We start from the raw sequence: 17,096 nt of genomic DNA, 5'->3' as shown, positions 1-17,096 counted from the left end.
AAAGTAGAGAAGTTATGCTGAACCTTTATAAAGCTCTGGTTAGGCCACAACTGGAGTATTGCGTCCAGTTCTGGTCACCACACTTTAGGAAGGATGTGAAGGCCCTTGAGAGGGTGCAGAGGAGATTTACCAGAATGGTTCTGGGGATGAGGGATCTTAGCTACAAGGACAGGTTGGAGAAGCTGGGTTTGTTTTCATTAGAGCAAAGGAGGTGGAGGGGTGATTTGATTTGATAGAGGTGTACAAGATTATGATGGGTTTGGATAGGCTAGACAAGGAAAGGTTGTTTCCACTAGTTCATGGTGCAAGGACTAGGGGACACAGATTTAAGGTTTTGGGCAAGAGATACAGGGAGGACGTGAGGAAAAACCTTTTTACGCAGCGAGTGGTGATGGCCTGGAACTCGCTGCCGACGGAAGTGGTGGAGGCGGAGACACTCAATGTTTTCAAGGGGAGACTGGATAGGCACTTGAGGGAAATAAACTTGCAGGGCTACGGGGATAGAGCGGGGAAATGAGACTGACTGGATTGCTCTACAGAGAGCCAGCACGGACTCAATGGGCCGAATGGCCTCCTTCTGTGCCGTTATGACTCTATGACTCTAGTAGGAGCAATGAGAGGTTGGAAGCATGGATGGACCATTATATATTTTGCCAAGAGATTAAATCCCTGTGTTCACTCGCATTATTTCCAGAGAGGCAAGACTGACATTCACAAATGCAAACATTAGCTTGAAGGCATGTACTAAAATTAGTTAATATATTGAGCTCTGATGATGTAGCAATATATGATCAAATGAAACAAGTCTGAGGAAAGTTATTGTACTAATAGTTCTTGAAAAAATTATTAATCCTTAATTTTTCAAAAATTACAATAAAATTCCGTTCACATACTTAATCGGTAAATAGATTCAGTGTAGCTTTTACAGTGAGCAATAATGGAACTCATTCAGTACACACCATCTCAATAGTTAAACATTATGAATTTCACCAGCCAGCCACTTAGTTGGTAGTTCTAGTTAATCAACTTGATGCCAGATCACTCACTTAGCTGCAACTACATTGAAGACAGACGTTCATTATGATGACTGAATAAAATTAAAGTGGGAACAGTTACTTAAGCCTTTCTTTAAAAACCTGAAATGTACATATGAACGGCTGCATTCACGGGATGAAGTATTACTAGACTTTTTTTTAAGATAATGGGATACTGGCAGCTAAATGACTACAAACTCCCCAGTTGACATTGTGACTTTCTTTGCTCTTATAAGAACAAAAGCCATTTTCCTGCTCAGTCATATCATGTAATCTCTTAAAGGAGAGTCGGATTTCCCAAATTGTTCTCACCTAAATTAACAGCAACGTTTGTTGCAGAAATGCCAGAATTATTTAAAGCATTTTTACTTTACGACGTCAAATTCAGGCTAGGAGATCCTGCTTTTAGGAGAGCAACTGCTGTCTGCCATTCTTCGACATTTACACTTGGGGTTGGGATCCAGTTTCCGTAGGCATGTTGGACTCCATTGTACAATATGAAGGCCAAGGGCAAAAATATCCAAAATCATTTCATTGTGATTCAATGAAATCGGTGTTAACCAAATGGCATATTCATCACCCTAGATTTTTGTGACGGTAATGTTGTTGGTTACCAAGTTGTTTACTCTATGTACTGCAACTGATGTAGGGAGAACCACAGATATACCATCATCGCCACTCCTGTAATATAAATGCACTTTAACATTTAATCTGGATCTTGGAAGAGTGACACCAAACTGAACTCTGTGCATTTATACTATCCTTTGCCTTCACTCTTCTGTAGGCCTCCTGAAAGGGAGGGGGGTGGGGGGTGGGAAAGAGAATGAATGTAGCGGGGGTTGCAAACTTATGCTAAGCCATACTAATATCATGGCGCTATACTGCATCATGACACAAGTTTGTTGATGCACTGAATGCCACCAGAGATGATCATTATTGTGACAGCAGATCAGGGGAAGTAGGAAAAAGTGGGTTTCCACTGCTGCTGGTTATGTGGAAGCCAGGTCATTTACATTCGCATGCATCAGCAATGGCACAAAAATTCTGTCAGCAGTTGATGGAACTCCAAGGTAAAAATGCCTTTAGTGTACTTAAGTCACAGAACAATTTATCACACAGGGAAAAAAAAAATCTAATTTCTTATTATACCTGACTATATATGCACACTAACCTCCCCTTGACATTCAACGGCATTACCATAGCCGAATCCCCCACCAACATCATCCTGGGGGTCACCATTGACCAGAAACTTAACTGGACCAGCCACATAAATACTGTGGCAACAAGAGCAGGTCAGAGGCTGGCTGTTCTGCAGCGAGTGTCTCACCTCCCGACTCCCCAAAGTCTTTCCACCATCTACAAAGCACAAGTAAGGAGTGTGATAGAATACTCTCCACTTGCCTGGATGAGTGCAGCTCCAACAACACTCAAGAAGCTCAACACCATCCAGGACAAAGCAGCCCGCTTGATTGGCACCCCATCCACCACCTTAAACATTCACTCCCTCCACCACCAGCGTACCGTGGCTGCAATTAGGGATAGTCAATAAATGCTGGCCTTGCCAGTGACGCCCACATCCCATAAACAAATAAAAACTCTTAAAATATAAGTATCGTACAGGAAAAAGTTAACCTTTCTTGTGTCTAAAGTGACATGGCATTCAGCATTCTAATTTAAATTTTAAAAAAATCAACATCTCTGTTCCCCAATGACTTTGATTTTAGATCTCCTAATGCAACTTCAAAAAAACAAGCGGACAAGCTGAAAATGTGTGCACTTTTGACTATATACAATAAGAATTTTCAACAATTTCAACTGAAAAAGAGTGGAGAATTTCTCAAAATAGTACATCTATTTGTAACATAGAAACATAGAAGATAGGAGCAGGAGTAGGCCATTCTGCCCCTCGAGCCCACTCCACCATTTACTGAGATCATGGCTGATCATCCAAATTCAGTACCCTGTACCTGCTTTCTCCCCATATCCCTTGATCCCTTTAGCCTTAAGAAATATATCCAACTCCTTCTTGAATATATTTAATAAATTGGCCTCAACTGCCCTGTGTGGCAGAGAATTCCACAGGTCACCACACTCTGGGTGAAGAAATTCCTCCTCATCTCAGTCCTAAATGGCTTACCCCTTATCCTTCGACTGTGACCGCTGGTTCTGGACTCCCCCGCCATAGGGAACAGTCTTCCTGCGTCCTGTTAGAATTTTGTAAGTTTCAATGAAATCCCCTCTCATTCTTCTAAACTCTAGCGAATATAAGCCTAATCGACCCAATCTCTCCTCATATGTCATTCCTGCCATCCCAGGTATCAGTCTGGTGAATCTTCGCTGCACTCTCTCCATGGCAAGAACATCCTTCCTCAGATAAGGCAACCAAAACTGCACACAATGCTCAAGGTGTGGTCTCACCAAGGCCCTGTACAACTGCAGCAAGACATCCTTCCTCCTGTTGCTCAAATCCTCTCGCTACGAAGGCCAACATACAATTTGCCTTCTTAACCGCCTGCTGCACCTGCATGCTTACCTTCAGCGACTGGTGCACAAGGACACCCAGGTCTCGTTGCACTTCCCCTTTTCTCAATCTATTGCCGTTTAGATAATAATCTGTCTTCCCGTTTTTGCCACCAAAGTGGATAACCTCACATTTATCCACATTATACTGCATTTGCCATGCATCTGCTCAAACACCCAACCTGTCCAAATCGTACTGGAGTTTCTTTGCATCCTCCTCACAGCACACACGCCCACCCAGCTTTGTGTCATCTGCAAACTTGGAGATATTACATCTAGTTCCCTTGTCTAGATCATTTATACATATATATTGTGAATAGCTGGGATCCTAGCACCGATCCCTGCGGTACCCCACTATTCACTGCCTGCCACTCGGAAAAAGACCCGTTTATTCCAACTCTTTGCTTCTTGTCTGCCAACCAGTTCTCTATCCAAGACAATACCTTACCCCCAATCCCATGTGCTTTAACTTTACACGCTAATCTCTTATGCGGGACATAAGAAATAGGAGCAGGAGTAGGCCAATCGGCCCCTCGAGCCTGCTCCGCCATTCAATAAGATCATGGCTGATCTGATCCTAACCACCAATCTACTATCACAGAACCATCTCCCGAATCTAACAGAATTAGACACACGAAATAGGAGCAGGATCAGGCTACACGGCCCCTGGGCCCGCTCCGCTCCCCACAGGGCCATGTCCGATCCGAACCTAGACTCATGTCCAAATTCCTGCCCGCTCCCCGTAACCCTTAATTCCCTTTACTTCTAGGAAACTGTCTATTTCTGTTATAAATTTATGTAATTATGTAGCTTCTACAGCTTTTTGGGGCAGCATATTCCATGGACCTACCACCCTCTGAGTGAAGTAGTTCCTCCTCATCTCAGTTTTGAAAGAGCAGCCCCTTATTCTAAGACTATGCCCCCTAGTTCTAGTTTCACCCATCATCGGGAACATCCTCCCCGCATCCACCCGATCCAACCCCTTCACAATCTTATATGTTTCAATAAGATCGCCTCTCATTCTTCTGAACTCCAATGAGTAGAGTCCCAATCTACTCAACCTCTCCTCATATGTCCATCCCCTCATCCCTGGGATTAACCGAGTGAACCTTCTTTGTACTGACTCGAGAGCAAGTATGTCTTTTCTTAAGTATGGACACCAAAACTGTATGCAGTATTCCAGGTGCGGTCTCACCAATACCTGTACAACTGAAGCAATACCTCCCTATTTTTATATTCTATCCCCCTAGCAATGAAAGCCAACATTCCATTGGCCTTCTTAATCACTTGCTGCACCTGCATACTAACCTTTTGAGTTTCGTGCACCAGGACCCCCAGATCCCTTTGTACTGCAGTACTTTCCAGTTGCTTGCCATTAAGATAATAACTTGCTCTACGATTTTTCCTGCCAAAGTGCATAACCTCACACTTTCCAGTATTGTATTCCATCTGCCAAATTTCTGCCCACTTACTTAGCCTGTCTATGTCCCCTTGCAGGTTTTTTATGTCCTCCTCACTCATTACCTTCCCTCCCATCTTAGTATCATCTGCAAACTTTGATATGTCACACTCGGTCCCCTCCTCCAAATCGTTAATATAGATTGTAAAGAGTTGGGGACCCAGCACTGACCCCTGCGGAACACCACTAGTTACTGATTGCCAGTCTGAGAATGAACCATTTATCCCAACTCTCTGCCTTCTGTTAGATAGCCAATCCTCTATCCATGCCAGAATATTACCCCCAATCCCGTGATTTTTTATCTTAAGCAATAATCTTTTGTGTGGCACCTTGTCAAATGCCTTTTGGAAGTCTAAATACACTACGTCCACTGGTTCCCCTTTATCCACCCTATATGTTACTTCCTCAAAGAACTCCAGCAAATTTGTCAAACATGACTTCCCCTTCATAAAACCATGCTGACTTTGTCCTATTAAATGATGATTATCCAAATGTCCTGTTACTGTCTCCTTAATAATGGACTCCAAAATTTTACCTACCACAGATGTTAGGCTAACCGGTCTATAGTTTCCAGCCTTCTGTCTACTGCCCTTTTTAAATAAGGGTGTTACATTAGCAGTTTTCCAGTCTGCCGGGACCTTTGCTGAGTCCAGGGAGTTTTGGAAAATTACCAATGCATCCACAATCCCTACCGCCACTTCCCTCAAGACCCTAGGATGTAAGCCATCAGGTCCAGGTGATTTATCCGCCTTGAGTCCCATTATTTTACCGAGTACCACTTCCTTAGTGATTTTGATCGTGTTTAGCTCCTCCCCCCCTATAGCCCCCTGTTTGTCCAGTGTTGGGATATTCTTAGTGTCTTCTACTGTAAAGACTAATACAAAATATTCAGTGTTTTTGCCATCTCCATATTTCCCACCATTAATTTCCCAGTCTCATCCTCTAAGGGACCAACATTTACTTTAGCCACCCTTTTTCTTTTTATATAACTATAAAAACTCTTACTATCTGTTTTTATATTTTTTGCTAATTTACTTTCATAATCTATCTTCCCTTTCTTAATCAGTCTTTTTGTTATTTTTTGCTGTCTTTTAAAGTTTTCCCAATCCTCCATCCTCCCATTAGATTTGGCTACCTTATATGCCCTTGTTTTTAGTCGAATACTATCCTTAATTTCTTTACTTAGCCACGGATGGCTGTCTTTTCTTTTACACCCTTTTCTTCTCAGTGGAATATATATTTTTTGGAAGTTGTAAAATAACTCCTTAAATGTACACCACTGATCATGTATCGTCTTACCCTTTAATCTATTTTCCCAATCCACTCTACTCAATTTCGTTCTCATACCTTCATAGTCTCCTTTATTCAAGCTTAGCACGCTTGTTTGAGATCCAACCTTCTCACCCTCTAATTGAATATGGAATTCAACCATGTTATGGTCACTCATTCCAAGGGGATCCTCTACTAGGATATTTTTAATTAATCCTGTCTCGTTACACAGGACCAGATCTAAGGTTGCTTGCCCCCTGGTCGGTTCAGTTACATACTGCTCAAGAAACCCATCCCTAATACACTCAATGAACTCATCCTCAAGGCAGCCCTGCCCAATTTGATTTGTCCAATTAATATGATAGTTAAAATCCCCCATAATTATAGATGTTCCCTTATTACAAGCCTCAACTATTTCCTGATTGATACTCCGTCCAACAGAGTTGCAACTGTTCGGAGGCCTATAGACTACGCCCACTAGTGTTTTTTTCCCCCTTATTATTCCTTACCTCCACCCAAACTGTTTCATTATCCTGATCTTTTGACCCAATATCATTTCTCTGTATTACAGTGATTCCTTCCTTTATTAACATAGCCACCCCACCTCCCCTTCCTTCCTGCCTGTCCTTCCTGATCGTTAAATAACCTGGTATGTTTAATTCCCAGGCATTGTCACCCTGCAGCCATGTTTCTGTAATGGCCACAAAATCATACCCATATGTAGTTATTTGTGCCATTAACTCGTCTATTTTGTTACGAATGTTACGTGCATTCAGATAGAGAACTTTCAAATATGTTTTGTGACACTTAGTTCCTGCTTTTGCCCTTTTTATTACTTTACTTTTTACTCCATACCTTCTGCCCCTTCCTGAAACGCTCTGGTTTTTAATTTCCCCACTGCTACCTAAGTCTATGACCTTCTCTGTTGTCATTTTTATTATTTGCTCTCTAGGAACCTCCCCCCGACTAGTTAGTTTAAAGCCCTCTCTACAGCCCTAGTTATATGATCCGCCAGGACTCTAGTCCCAGCACTGGCCAAGTGAAGCCCGTCCCAACGGTACAGCTCCCTCCTGCCCCAGTACTGGTGCCAGTGTCCCAGGAAGCAAAACCCATTTCTCCCACACCAGTCTTTGAGCCACGCATTTAACTCTCTAATTTTATTTGTCCTAGCCAAATTCGCTCGTGGCTCAGGTAATAATCCAGAGATTATTACCCTTGAGGTTCTGTTTTTTAATTTGACCCCTAGCTGCTCATACTCCTTTAACAGAACTGGCTTCCTAGTCCTATCTACGTCGTTTGTACCAACATGGACCACGACAACTGGATCCACCCCCTCCCACTGCAAGTTTCTTTCCAGCCCAGAGGAGATGTCCTTAACCCTGGCACCGGGTAGGCAACACAGCCTTCGGGACCCTCGCACCCGGCTGCAGGGAACTCTATCTATCCCCTAATAATACTATCCCCTACCACTACAACATTTACTCCCCCCTCTTGAATGGCCCCCTGTTCCACAGTGCTGTGGCCAGGTTGCTCATCCTCCCTGCAGTCCCTGCTCCCGTCCCCACAGGGAGTAAGAACCTCGAACCTGTTGGACAAGAGCAAGGGCTGCGGCTCCTCCAGCTCTACCTCCTGGATCCCCGTACCTGCCTCACTCGTAGTCACACCATCCTGTCCCTGACCATGGGCTACATCTGAATTAATTAACTTCATAGGTGTGACCACCTCCTGATACACAGAGTCCAGGTACTTCTCCCCCTCCCTGATGTGTCGCAGTGTCTGAAGCTCAGACTCCAGCTCATCAACACGGAGCTGGAGTTCCTGTAAACACTTGTCACAGACGTAATCACCGTGAGCCTCAATGGGGTCCACCGGCTCCCACATCTCGCAACAGTAACATATCACCTGCTCCATTCGATGTAATTAATTAAAATTTTTATTGTTAGTTATGGACGCCCTCTGCCCGATTTTAGATGCTAGTATCCCCTTTAATTAATTGGATTTAAATTAAATCAATCCCTCTAGTTACACCAGTTAAATGGTTTACCAACAGTCACTCTGCACCAGAAAGGCCTTATTAACTGCAACCCACAGAGTTAAAGTTTGAAAAGAGCACCTAACACCCCACCTCACACTTACCCAAACTCACAGCACTCTTTGATGACTTGCACTCAGTGCTTGCTCACACTAGGACTGGTCTTTTTATACTGTTTGTTTGTTTACAGCCAAATGAGTCACCCCTGCTGATTGGTTAGAAAACTGGTTTCCACTGCCTGCTGTGCCAATTTACTCCTACTGCAGTGTAACCTTGTTTTACTCTTCTTAAACCAACAGAATCCCAAATATTTAACTCTTCCCCTTTACTTAAACTGCTTAAGTAATCTTATCAAGAATGATTTAAAGAGAAATAACAATTAAAGAACTCTCACACTTACCCAAACTCACAGCACTCTTTGATGACTCGCACTCAGTGCTTGCTCGCACTAGGACCTCATCGAAAGCCTTCTGAAAGTCCAAATACACCACATCCACTGGTTCTCCCTTATCTATTCTACCAGTTACATCCTCAAAAAATTCCAGTAGATTAGTCAAGCATGATTTACCTTTTGTAAATCCATGTTGACTTTGTCCGATCCTATCACTGTTTTCCAAGTGCTCTGCTATTACATTTTCGATAATGGACTCTAGCATTTTCCCCACTACCGATGTCAGGCTTACCGGTCTGTAATTCCCCACTTTTTCTCTACCACCCTTTTTAAATAGTGGGGTTACATTGGCTATCCTCCAATCCATGGGAACTGTTCCAGAGTCTGTAGAATTTTGGAAGATGACCATCAATGCATCTACTATTGCTAGGGCCACTTCCTTAAGTACCCTAGGATGTAGATCATCAGGCCCTGGGCATTTATCGGCCTTCAATCCCGTCAATTTCCCTAACAAAATGCACTAATACTTAAAGCACTGTTATAATTGATGAATGGGTGGGACGAGGTGGCAGAAATTTACATTTATACCTGCAACTCTATACCTGGCAAGTTTTTGTTTCCCCTCCCCCCCCCCCCCCCCCAACCACACCAGCACTAAAAAAAAGCAAAATAAAAGCTGGGAAAATCTGGAAAAAAAACCCAGAACTTGCTGGAAACACTCAGCATGTCTGGTAATATCTGTGCAGACTAGAGGCAAGTTAATGTTTTAGGTGCAAATTCTCAACCCCATCCCCCGGAGTTGTAGTATTGGAGGAGGAAACCAAGCACTGCTCTTTCCACACCATGTCACTCATGCATACCTCCCAGTGGCTAGATCAGGTTGGCATTGAAGATACTGGAAAGTAGATCAGCTGCCCAATTTCAATCAGCGTGAGGTAAAAGTGAAGAAAATTATTTGGGAAACCCAGCAACACCAGTCCATCTCAAGTTAACTTACCAGAAGAACTAACTCCTTGGCAAGCTCAATGACGGACATCTCAAAATTTGTGCCGACGTTGTAGATCTCACCAGGTTCACCCTTCTCAAGAATTGTGAGGAATGCCTCGGCGACATCCGTAGCATAGAGAAAATTACGTGTTTGAACTCCCATTCCATGAATGCAGCTAACAGGAGGAAAAGAAAGAATGACTGGTTTCCAAAAATGAAGTTAATATGAATTTGTTTCTAAATTTTTACTGATCTTTCGAATATTTATGCTACTTGATACACAAGAAGCATGATATAGCCCATCCAAGGCTGTAGATAAAGATGCTCCTGACCAATTCTCCTTATCTGGATTAGTTAGTGGCATTTTTGAACATTTATAAACTTCTGTGCATTATCCCAGGTGTCAGCCTTGACTCGGTGGTAGCACTTTCGCCTCGGAATCAGAAGATTATGGGTTCATATCCCACACCAAAGACTTGAGCACATAAAAAACACCAGCGCAGTGCTGAGGAAGTGCCTTACTGTAGGAGGTGCCATCTTTCAGATGAGACATTAAACCAAGTTAGCCCCATCTGCTATCTTAAGTGGAAGTAAAAGATCCCAAAGCACTATTAGAAGTGTGTCCTGGCCAATATTTATCCCTCAACCAACATCACTAAAAAAGATTATCTGGTCATTAAAATTTGTAGGACCTTGCGGCATTCAAATTGGCCAATGCATTTTCCTATATTACCACAGTGACTACAGACAATAATGTGCTTTTGAAGTGTAAAGCACTTTGGGACGTCATGAGGTTGTGAACGGCACTATATAAATGCAGGTTATTATTTTGTACTTTGGTCTGAGAAATGTTATGGCAGAGATCCTGTAAGACAAGCTAGCTCTATTGAGTTTGTTTTTCCATTAAACAATATGATAAAGTTCCACATGAGATTAGTAGCAAAAATGAAAGTGCACAGAATTGGAGGTAGCCTTGTGACATAGGTTGGTAATTGGTTGAGAAGTAGGAGGCAGAAAGTAGGGATAAAGGGAATGTATTCTGATTGGATAGATGTAACAAGTGGTGTTTCCCAGAAATCTGCACTGGGGACTCAGCTTTTCACCATATATATCAATGATCTGAATTAAGGCAGAGAGAGTTGTATTTCCAAGTTTGTAGATGACAATAGGTTAGGAGGCATAATCTGTTACAAATGGACAGACAGAGTCAGTGAGTGGGCAAAACTGTGGCAGATGGAGTTTAATGTGGGGATGTGCATGATCATCCACGTTAGAGCCAAGAAAGACAAATTGGAATATTTTCTTAATTGTGAGAAACTAGGAGTTGTGGAAGAGCAAAAAAGGATTTGGGTGTCCATGTACACAAATCACTAAAATCTAGTGCACAGGTACAAAAAGTAATCAAAAGGATTAACTGAATGTTGGCCTTTATCTCAAAAGGGACTGGAATACAAAAGGGAGGAAGCTATGCTTCAGCTGGGCAGAGGCTTGATCAGACCCCATCTAGAGTACTGCATTCAGTTTTGGGCCCCACACCACAAGGAGGAATAATTGACCTTGGAGGGGGTGTAGAGCAGATGCACGAGAATTATACCAGGGCTTAAATTATGACATGTTGCATAAACGTGGCTTGTATTCCCTCGAATTTAGAAAGTTGAGGGGAGATCTAATCAAGGTATTTAAAATGATAAAGGGATTTGATAAGGTAGAATCACACAGCACAGAAGGGGGCCATTTAGTCCGTTGTACATGTAACCCTGCAAATTAGTTCTCTTCAAATACATGTCCAATTGCTTTCTGAAAGTTCCTATGTAATCTGATTCCACCAACCTTTCAGGTAGAGCGCTCTGGATCGTAACAACCTTCTGTGTAAAATCATTTTTCCTCATTTCCCCTATAGTTCTTTTGCCAATTATTTTAAATTTTAGTTACCAACCCACTTGCCAGAGGAAACAGTTTCTCTCTACATGCTGTATCAAAATCCCTCATAATTTTGAATATCTCTATTAGGTCTCCCTTAAGCTTCTCTACTCTAAAGAGAACAATCCCCACTTCTCCAATCTCTCTATATAACTGAAGTCCCTTATCCCGGGTATCATCTTGGTACACCACCTCTGTAACCTCGCCAAGGCCTTGACATCCTTCTTAAAAGTGTGGTGCCCAGAATTGTACACAATATTCCAGCTGAGGCCTAACCAGTAATTTGTAAAGGGATTAGCATGACTTCTTTGCTTTTGTGTTCAATGCCATTATTTACAAAGCCAAGTATCCCATACTTAACTGCCATATCAACTGCCCCAGCGAGCTTCAAGGATTTGTGAATATGCATCCCCGGTACCTCTGCTCTTGCAGCACCCTCACAATTTAGATTATACTGCCTCTCCAAAGCTTTCTCCCGAAGTGCATCGCTTCACACTTATCCACATTAAACTGCATCTAATATGTATTTGCCCATTTCACCAGTCTGTCTATATCCTCGTGACGTCTGCTACTATCCAGTTCACTACTTACTACATTGTCAAATTTTGTATCATCCGCAACTTCGAAATTGTACTACCTATATCCAACTCCAGGTCATTTATATACAAGAAAAGCAATGGTCCCAATACTGACCTCTGGGGGACCCCACTGCATACTTCTCTCCAGTCAGCAAAACATCCGTTCACCACTATTCTCTGCCTGCTATCCCTTAGCCAATTACGTACCCAAGTTACCACCATCCCTTTAAGACCATGTGCTTCTATTTTCTGAATACGTCTGTTACACGGTATTTAAATACCTTCTGAAAGTCCATCGGCGAGAAATTGGGTTCGCTAACACCCATTTTTTGGCCCTTAGAGCTCCAAAATGGTGTCTGCGGTGTGCGCACACTTGTGGGACAAATCACGCCAGACGCCATATTGGTGCAGGAGTTAGTGTGCATGTAGTGACGTTCAGAGGTTTGCACAGCAGGCAGATCATGATGTCAACTAGTGCTGCCATTTAAACCTCAATGCACCAGCCAACTCCCTCTCAACCTCGCACAGCTGAACACACGTTCAACAGCAGGAAGGACCTCCCACCAGTGCTATTTAACGGGATCATAAACTACTTACAGGTTAGTTACGAATTGATTTCTTCCAGCTGTTGCTACGATTCTACAAGTATTTGGTGATTTCTATAGTTGTTTTAAGTTGCAAAAGTCTACAGGAAGTGGTGTGGCAGGAGCGGCAGGACTTTTTGCTGACTTCAAGGCTTCTGCACAAACCAGTTGCTCCCAGACATGGGTGCAATTAGTAGGCATTCCCTTTGGAATACATCATGACTTGGAGGCCACACAGAGCAGGACAAGCTGCTGGAAGAGGGAGGAGGAGAAGGGCTCTCAGCAGGAGGCCATATCAGCCCAGGGTGTTCATGGAGCAATTCTCCTACTTGAACCTCTGAGGAACAATGTGAGAGATGTCTGCGCTTCAGTGAGGATGTCTTCAGTGAAATCTGCCACTTGCCGCAGCCATGACGGCAACCTCACAGTAGGACACGGACTGCATTGCCAGTGGCTTTGAAGGTGACTGTGGCGATGAAGTTTTATGCATCTAGCTCCTTCCAGGCTGCAGCTGGAGATATTTGCAACATCTTGCAGTTTGTCATCCACTGTTGCATAAGGGGGTTCTCTATTCAAAAAGAGAGCTAACTACATTTTATTCTCTTGCCAGAGACAAGCAGGCTGAGCGAGCACGCGGCTTCGCTAGGTTTGCAGGCTTCTCCATGGTGCAAGGTGCCATTGACTGCACGCACAGCGCTTTGTGGCCGCCACATGTCAACTCTGCACTATACCAGAACTGAAAGGAATTCCACTCCCGCAACATCCAGCTGGTGTGTGACTATAGGCAGCAAGTTATGCAGGTCAATGCCTGGTATCCTGGTAGCAGTCATGATACCTTCATTCTGTGGCAGTCCACTGTGCCAGCTGTATTTGAGTCACCACGGTAAACCAAAGGGTGGTTACTGGCCGACAAATGCTATCCGCTGACTACATGGCATATGATTCTGGTGTGTAACCATGCACACGGGCGCAGCATGCATACAATGAAGGCCCTGCTGCCACACAAAATGTGATAGAGCAGACCACTAGCATGCTGAAACAACGCTTCCGCTGCCTGGACCGCCCTGCAGGAGCTCTGCTGTATTCTGGTGGTCTGCCAACATGAGGGCACAGCCCTTGCTACCAGCTATACACGAGCAGCTGAGGAGCTGGAGCAGGAGCATGAGGAGGAGGAAGAGGAAGGGAGGAGGCAACCTAGACAGCACCTTTCTGCCCGGGCTGTCCGTGAAGAACTCATCCAAGTGCGATACCAGTAACTGCAATCCCAATTCCCCATTCACCAACCTTATCTTCCTCGTCACTGACCATCACAGCGATCGCTTGGCCACAATGCAAAGATAAAAGCCACCACAAAATAAATACTTCCCCAAACCAAATTTATAAGTGAAATGATGCCATATTGCATACAAAAGTCAACAAATCGCCCTTGTATTTTCCCTTAGTGCCGGTATCCTGTGTGCCTTTGCCTGTCCTAGTGCTCCAACGCAGTGCTACCCCATTGGCTGCAGCATGGCTGGTGGAAGACTGCTGACTTTCAGTGGAGGAGACTGCAGATGGCCTTGGAAGATGACCTAGAGTAGCTCTTGGCTGAGAAGGCCTGGCCTCGACTGCAACATCTTGGCATTGACAGCAGCAGTCTGGGCTGGCTGGCATGCAACAGCAAGGGCACTGGTGGAGTGGCAGGGTTGGGAAGAAGAATTCTGTTTTCCTGAGAGAGGACAGCAGGTTTGTGCTCCATGGAGCCACTACCACTTCCCTGGGGCGTGCCTCAGCAATCCTAGCAATCTGTTGGAAGACAGATTGCTGGACTGCTGTGAAAGCACCTTTTCACACTGTAATCCACAGCCATGATGGCAGCAGTCTGAGCTTGCATGGCAGCAAGTTGACCTTGCATGATAGCAGTCTGAGCTTCCACTAAAGCACTCATACGGTGGGTGGCTGCTGCTTGTGCTGCAATACCGGCCATCAGACGCTGCATTATGGTTGGGTCCACCAGTGTGTGAACTGTGTTAGCCACCACTTCTATGCTGGAAAGGATGGACTCCATGCTCTGCGCAAAGCCCTGTGCCAAGTTGGTGCTGGTCTCCTCCAAGCTCCTCGACATTGACCACAGGCTTTCTGGCAGGCTTCTAAATGCACGAAGCATTTTGGTTTTGCATACCCATCAGCATTCTTCTGTCGGCTGCCCCATTGAAATCCTCATCCGAGTCCTCTGCAGCGGAACCCGTCTGTGACCTCACCCTCCGGCGAACTGGCACCTGCACTATCCTTTCCCTATGCCTTGGCTGCAGCCCACTCGTGCCTGGTGTCTCACCACGTGCAGATCCCACCTCTAATCTATCCTCTAAGATATGCGCAGTGTCAGTATCTCAGTTGGTAGTTGCGAGTGTGAAATCAAGTGACAATGCTGTCTCTTCATCATCACTCTCTTGTTGGTATTCCTCCAGGTTGCACCTCTTTGGTATCTGAAAGGAAAAAGGCACATGGGCAAGGTTGTGGTGCGGGGAGCAAGGGGCAGGGGAAGGAAGAGGTGTTTGCTTATACCATCTGCAGCTTGTAAATCAGGAGAGAGTGTGGGATAAGGGGGAGGTGGGATGTGAGAAAGAGGATTAGGTATGAGGACACTGTCATTGTCGATGGTTTTAGGCCTGCCACTGCCCACTGTTTCAGCAATGGCCATCCCAATAATGGCCAGCACCGTCTCCTCCATGGGGGTTAGGACATACAGGCATGCCTGTCCCCTCCGGTTAGCTCCTGCTCCCTCAGTTTGTGTGCCACTGAGGGTAGGGTTGATGTGGTCTACATGGATTTTAACAAGGCTTTTGATATGGTCCCACATGGCTTTTACTTTGCTGACCAGTCTGCCCATGGGATCAGGGCAAGTTGGATCCAAAACTGGTTCAGTGGCAGGAAGCAAAGGGTAATGGTCGACGGGTGTTTCTGTGACTGGAAGGTTGTTCCCAGTGGGGTTCTGCAGGGCTCAGTACTAGGTCCCTTGCTTTTTCTGGTATATATTAATGATTTAGACTTCAATGTAGGGGATAAGATTAAGAAGTTTGCAGATGATACAAAAATTGGCTGTGTGGTTGACAGTGAGGCAGAAAGCTGTAGACTGCAGGAAGATATCATGGACAGGTAAGGTGGGCAGAAAAGTGGCAAATGGAATTCAATCTAGAGAAGTGTGAGGTAATGCATTTGGGGAGGGCTAACAAGGCAACGGAATACACAATAAATGGTAGGATACTGAGAAGTGTAGAGGAACAGAGGGACCTTGGAGTGCATGTCCACAGATCCCTGAAGGTAGCTGGACAGGTAGATAAGGCAGTTAAGAAGGCATACGGGATATTTCCTTTATTAGCTGAGGCATAGAATATAGAAACATAGAAGATAGGAGCAGGAGTAGGCCATTCGGCCCCTCGAGCCTGCTCCGCCATTCAATGCGATCATGGCTGATCATCCAAGTTCAGTACCCGGTCCCTGCTTTCTCCCCATACCCCTTGATCCCTTTAGCCTTAAGGAATATATCCAACTCCTTCTTGAATATATTTAATGAATTGGCCTCTACTGCCTTCTGTGGTAGAGAATTCCTGCGGTTCACCACTCTCTGGGTGAAGAAATTCCGCCTCATTTCTGTCCTAAAAGGCCTACCCCTTATCCTTAGACTGTGACCCCTGGTTCTGGATTCCCGACCATCAGGAACATCCTCCCTGCATCTAGTCTGTCCAGTCCTGCCAGAATTTTATAAGTTTCAATGAGATCCCCTCTCATTCTTCTAAACTCTAGCGAGTACAAGCCCAATCGACCCAATCTCTCCTCATACGTCATTCCTGCCATCCCAGGTATCAGCCTGGTGAATCTTCGCTGAACTCCTTCCATGGCAAGAACATCCTTCCTCAGATAAGGCGACCAAAGCTGCACACAAGACTCAAGATGTGGTCTCACCAAGGCCCTGTACAACTGCAGCAAGACATCCTTGTTCCTGTACTCAAACCCTCTTGCTATGAAGGCCAACATACCATTTGCCTTCTTAACTGCCTGCTGCTCCTGCATGCTTACCTTCAGCGACTGGTGCACAAGGACACCCAGGTCTCGTTGCACTTCCCCTTCTCCCAATCTATTGCCATTCAGATAATAATCTGCCTTCCTGTTTTTGATACCAAAGTGGATAACCTCGCATTTATCCACGTTATATTGCATCTGCCATGCTTCTGCCCAATCACCCAACCTGTCCAAATCATCCTGGAGTTTCTCGGCATCCTCCTCACAGCACACACGCCCACCCAGCTTTGGGTCATCTGCAAGTTTGGAGATATTACATCTAG

The 17,096-nt window shown here is 44.6% G+C and overlaps 1 protein-coding gene across 5 annotated transcripts in view; it reads right to left on the bottom strand.

The window, feature by feature from the left end:
- The window catches only part of tgds (TDP-glucose 4,6-dehydratase), an 80,846-nt gene that overhangs the window by 27,786 nt on the left and 35,964 nt on the right, over positions 1 to 17,096 (bottom strand). For all 5 annotated transcript variants that reach the window (XR_015079705.1, XM_085998567.1, XM_085998569.1 and 2 more), the window contains one exon: positions 9,703 to 9,868. Coding sequence is in view for 4 of the 5 variants with exons in the window: in XM_085998567.1 (XP_085854693.1) it covers positions 9,703 to 9,868 (166 nt within the window). In the remaining variant the exon portion in view is untranslated. The remainder of the gene's footprint in view (positions 1 to 9,702; positions 9,869 to 17,096) is intronic.

This window comes from Somniosus microcephalus, chromosome 10, assembly GCF_052327205.1.
Source record: "Somniosus microcephalus isolate GS21.2 chromosome 10, FLI_Smic_1.0, whole genome shotgun sequence".
NCBI lineage: Eukaryota > Metazoa > Chordata > Chondrichthyes > Squaliformes > Somniosidae > Somniosus > Somniosus microcephalus.
This window is presented reverse-complemented; position numbering and strand designations above follow the sequence as displayed.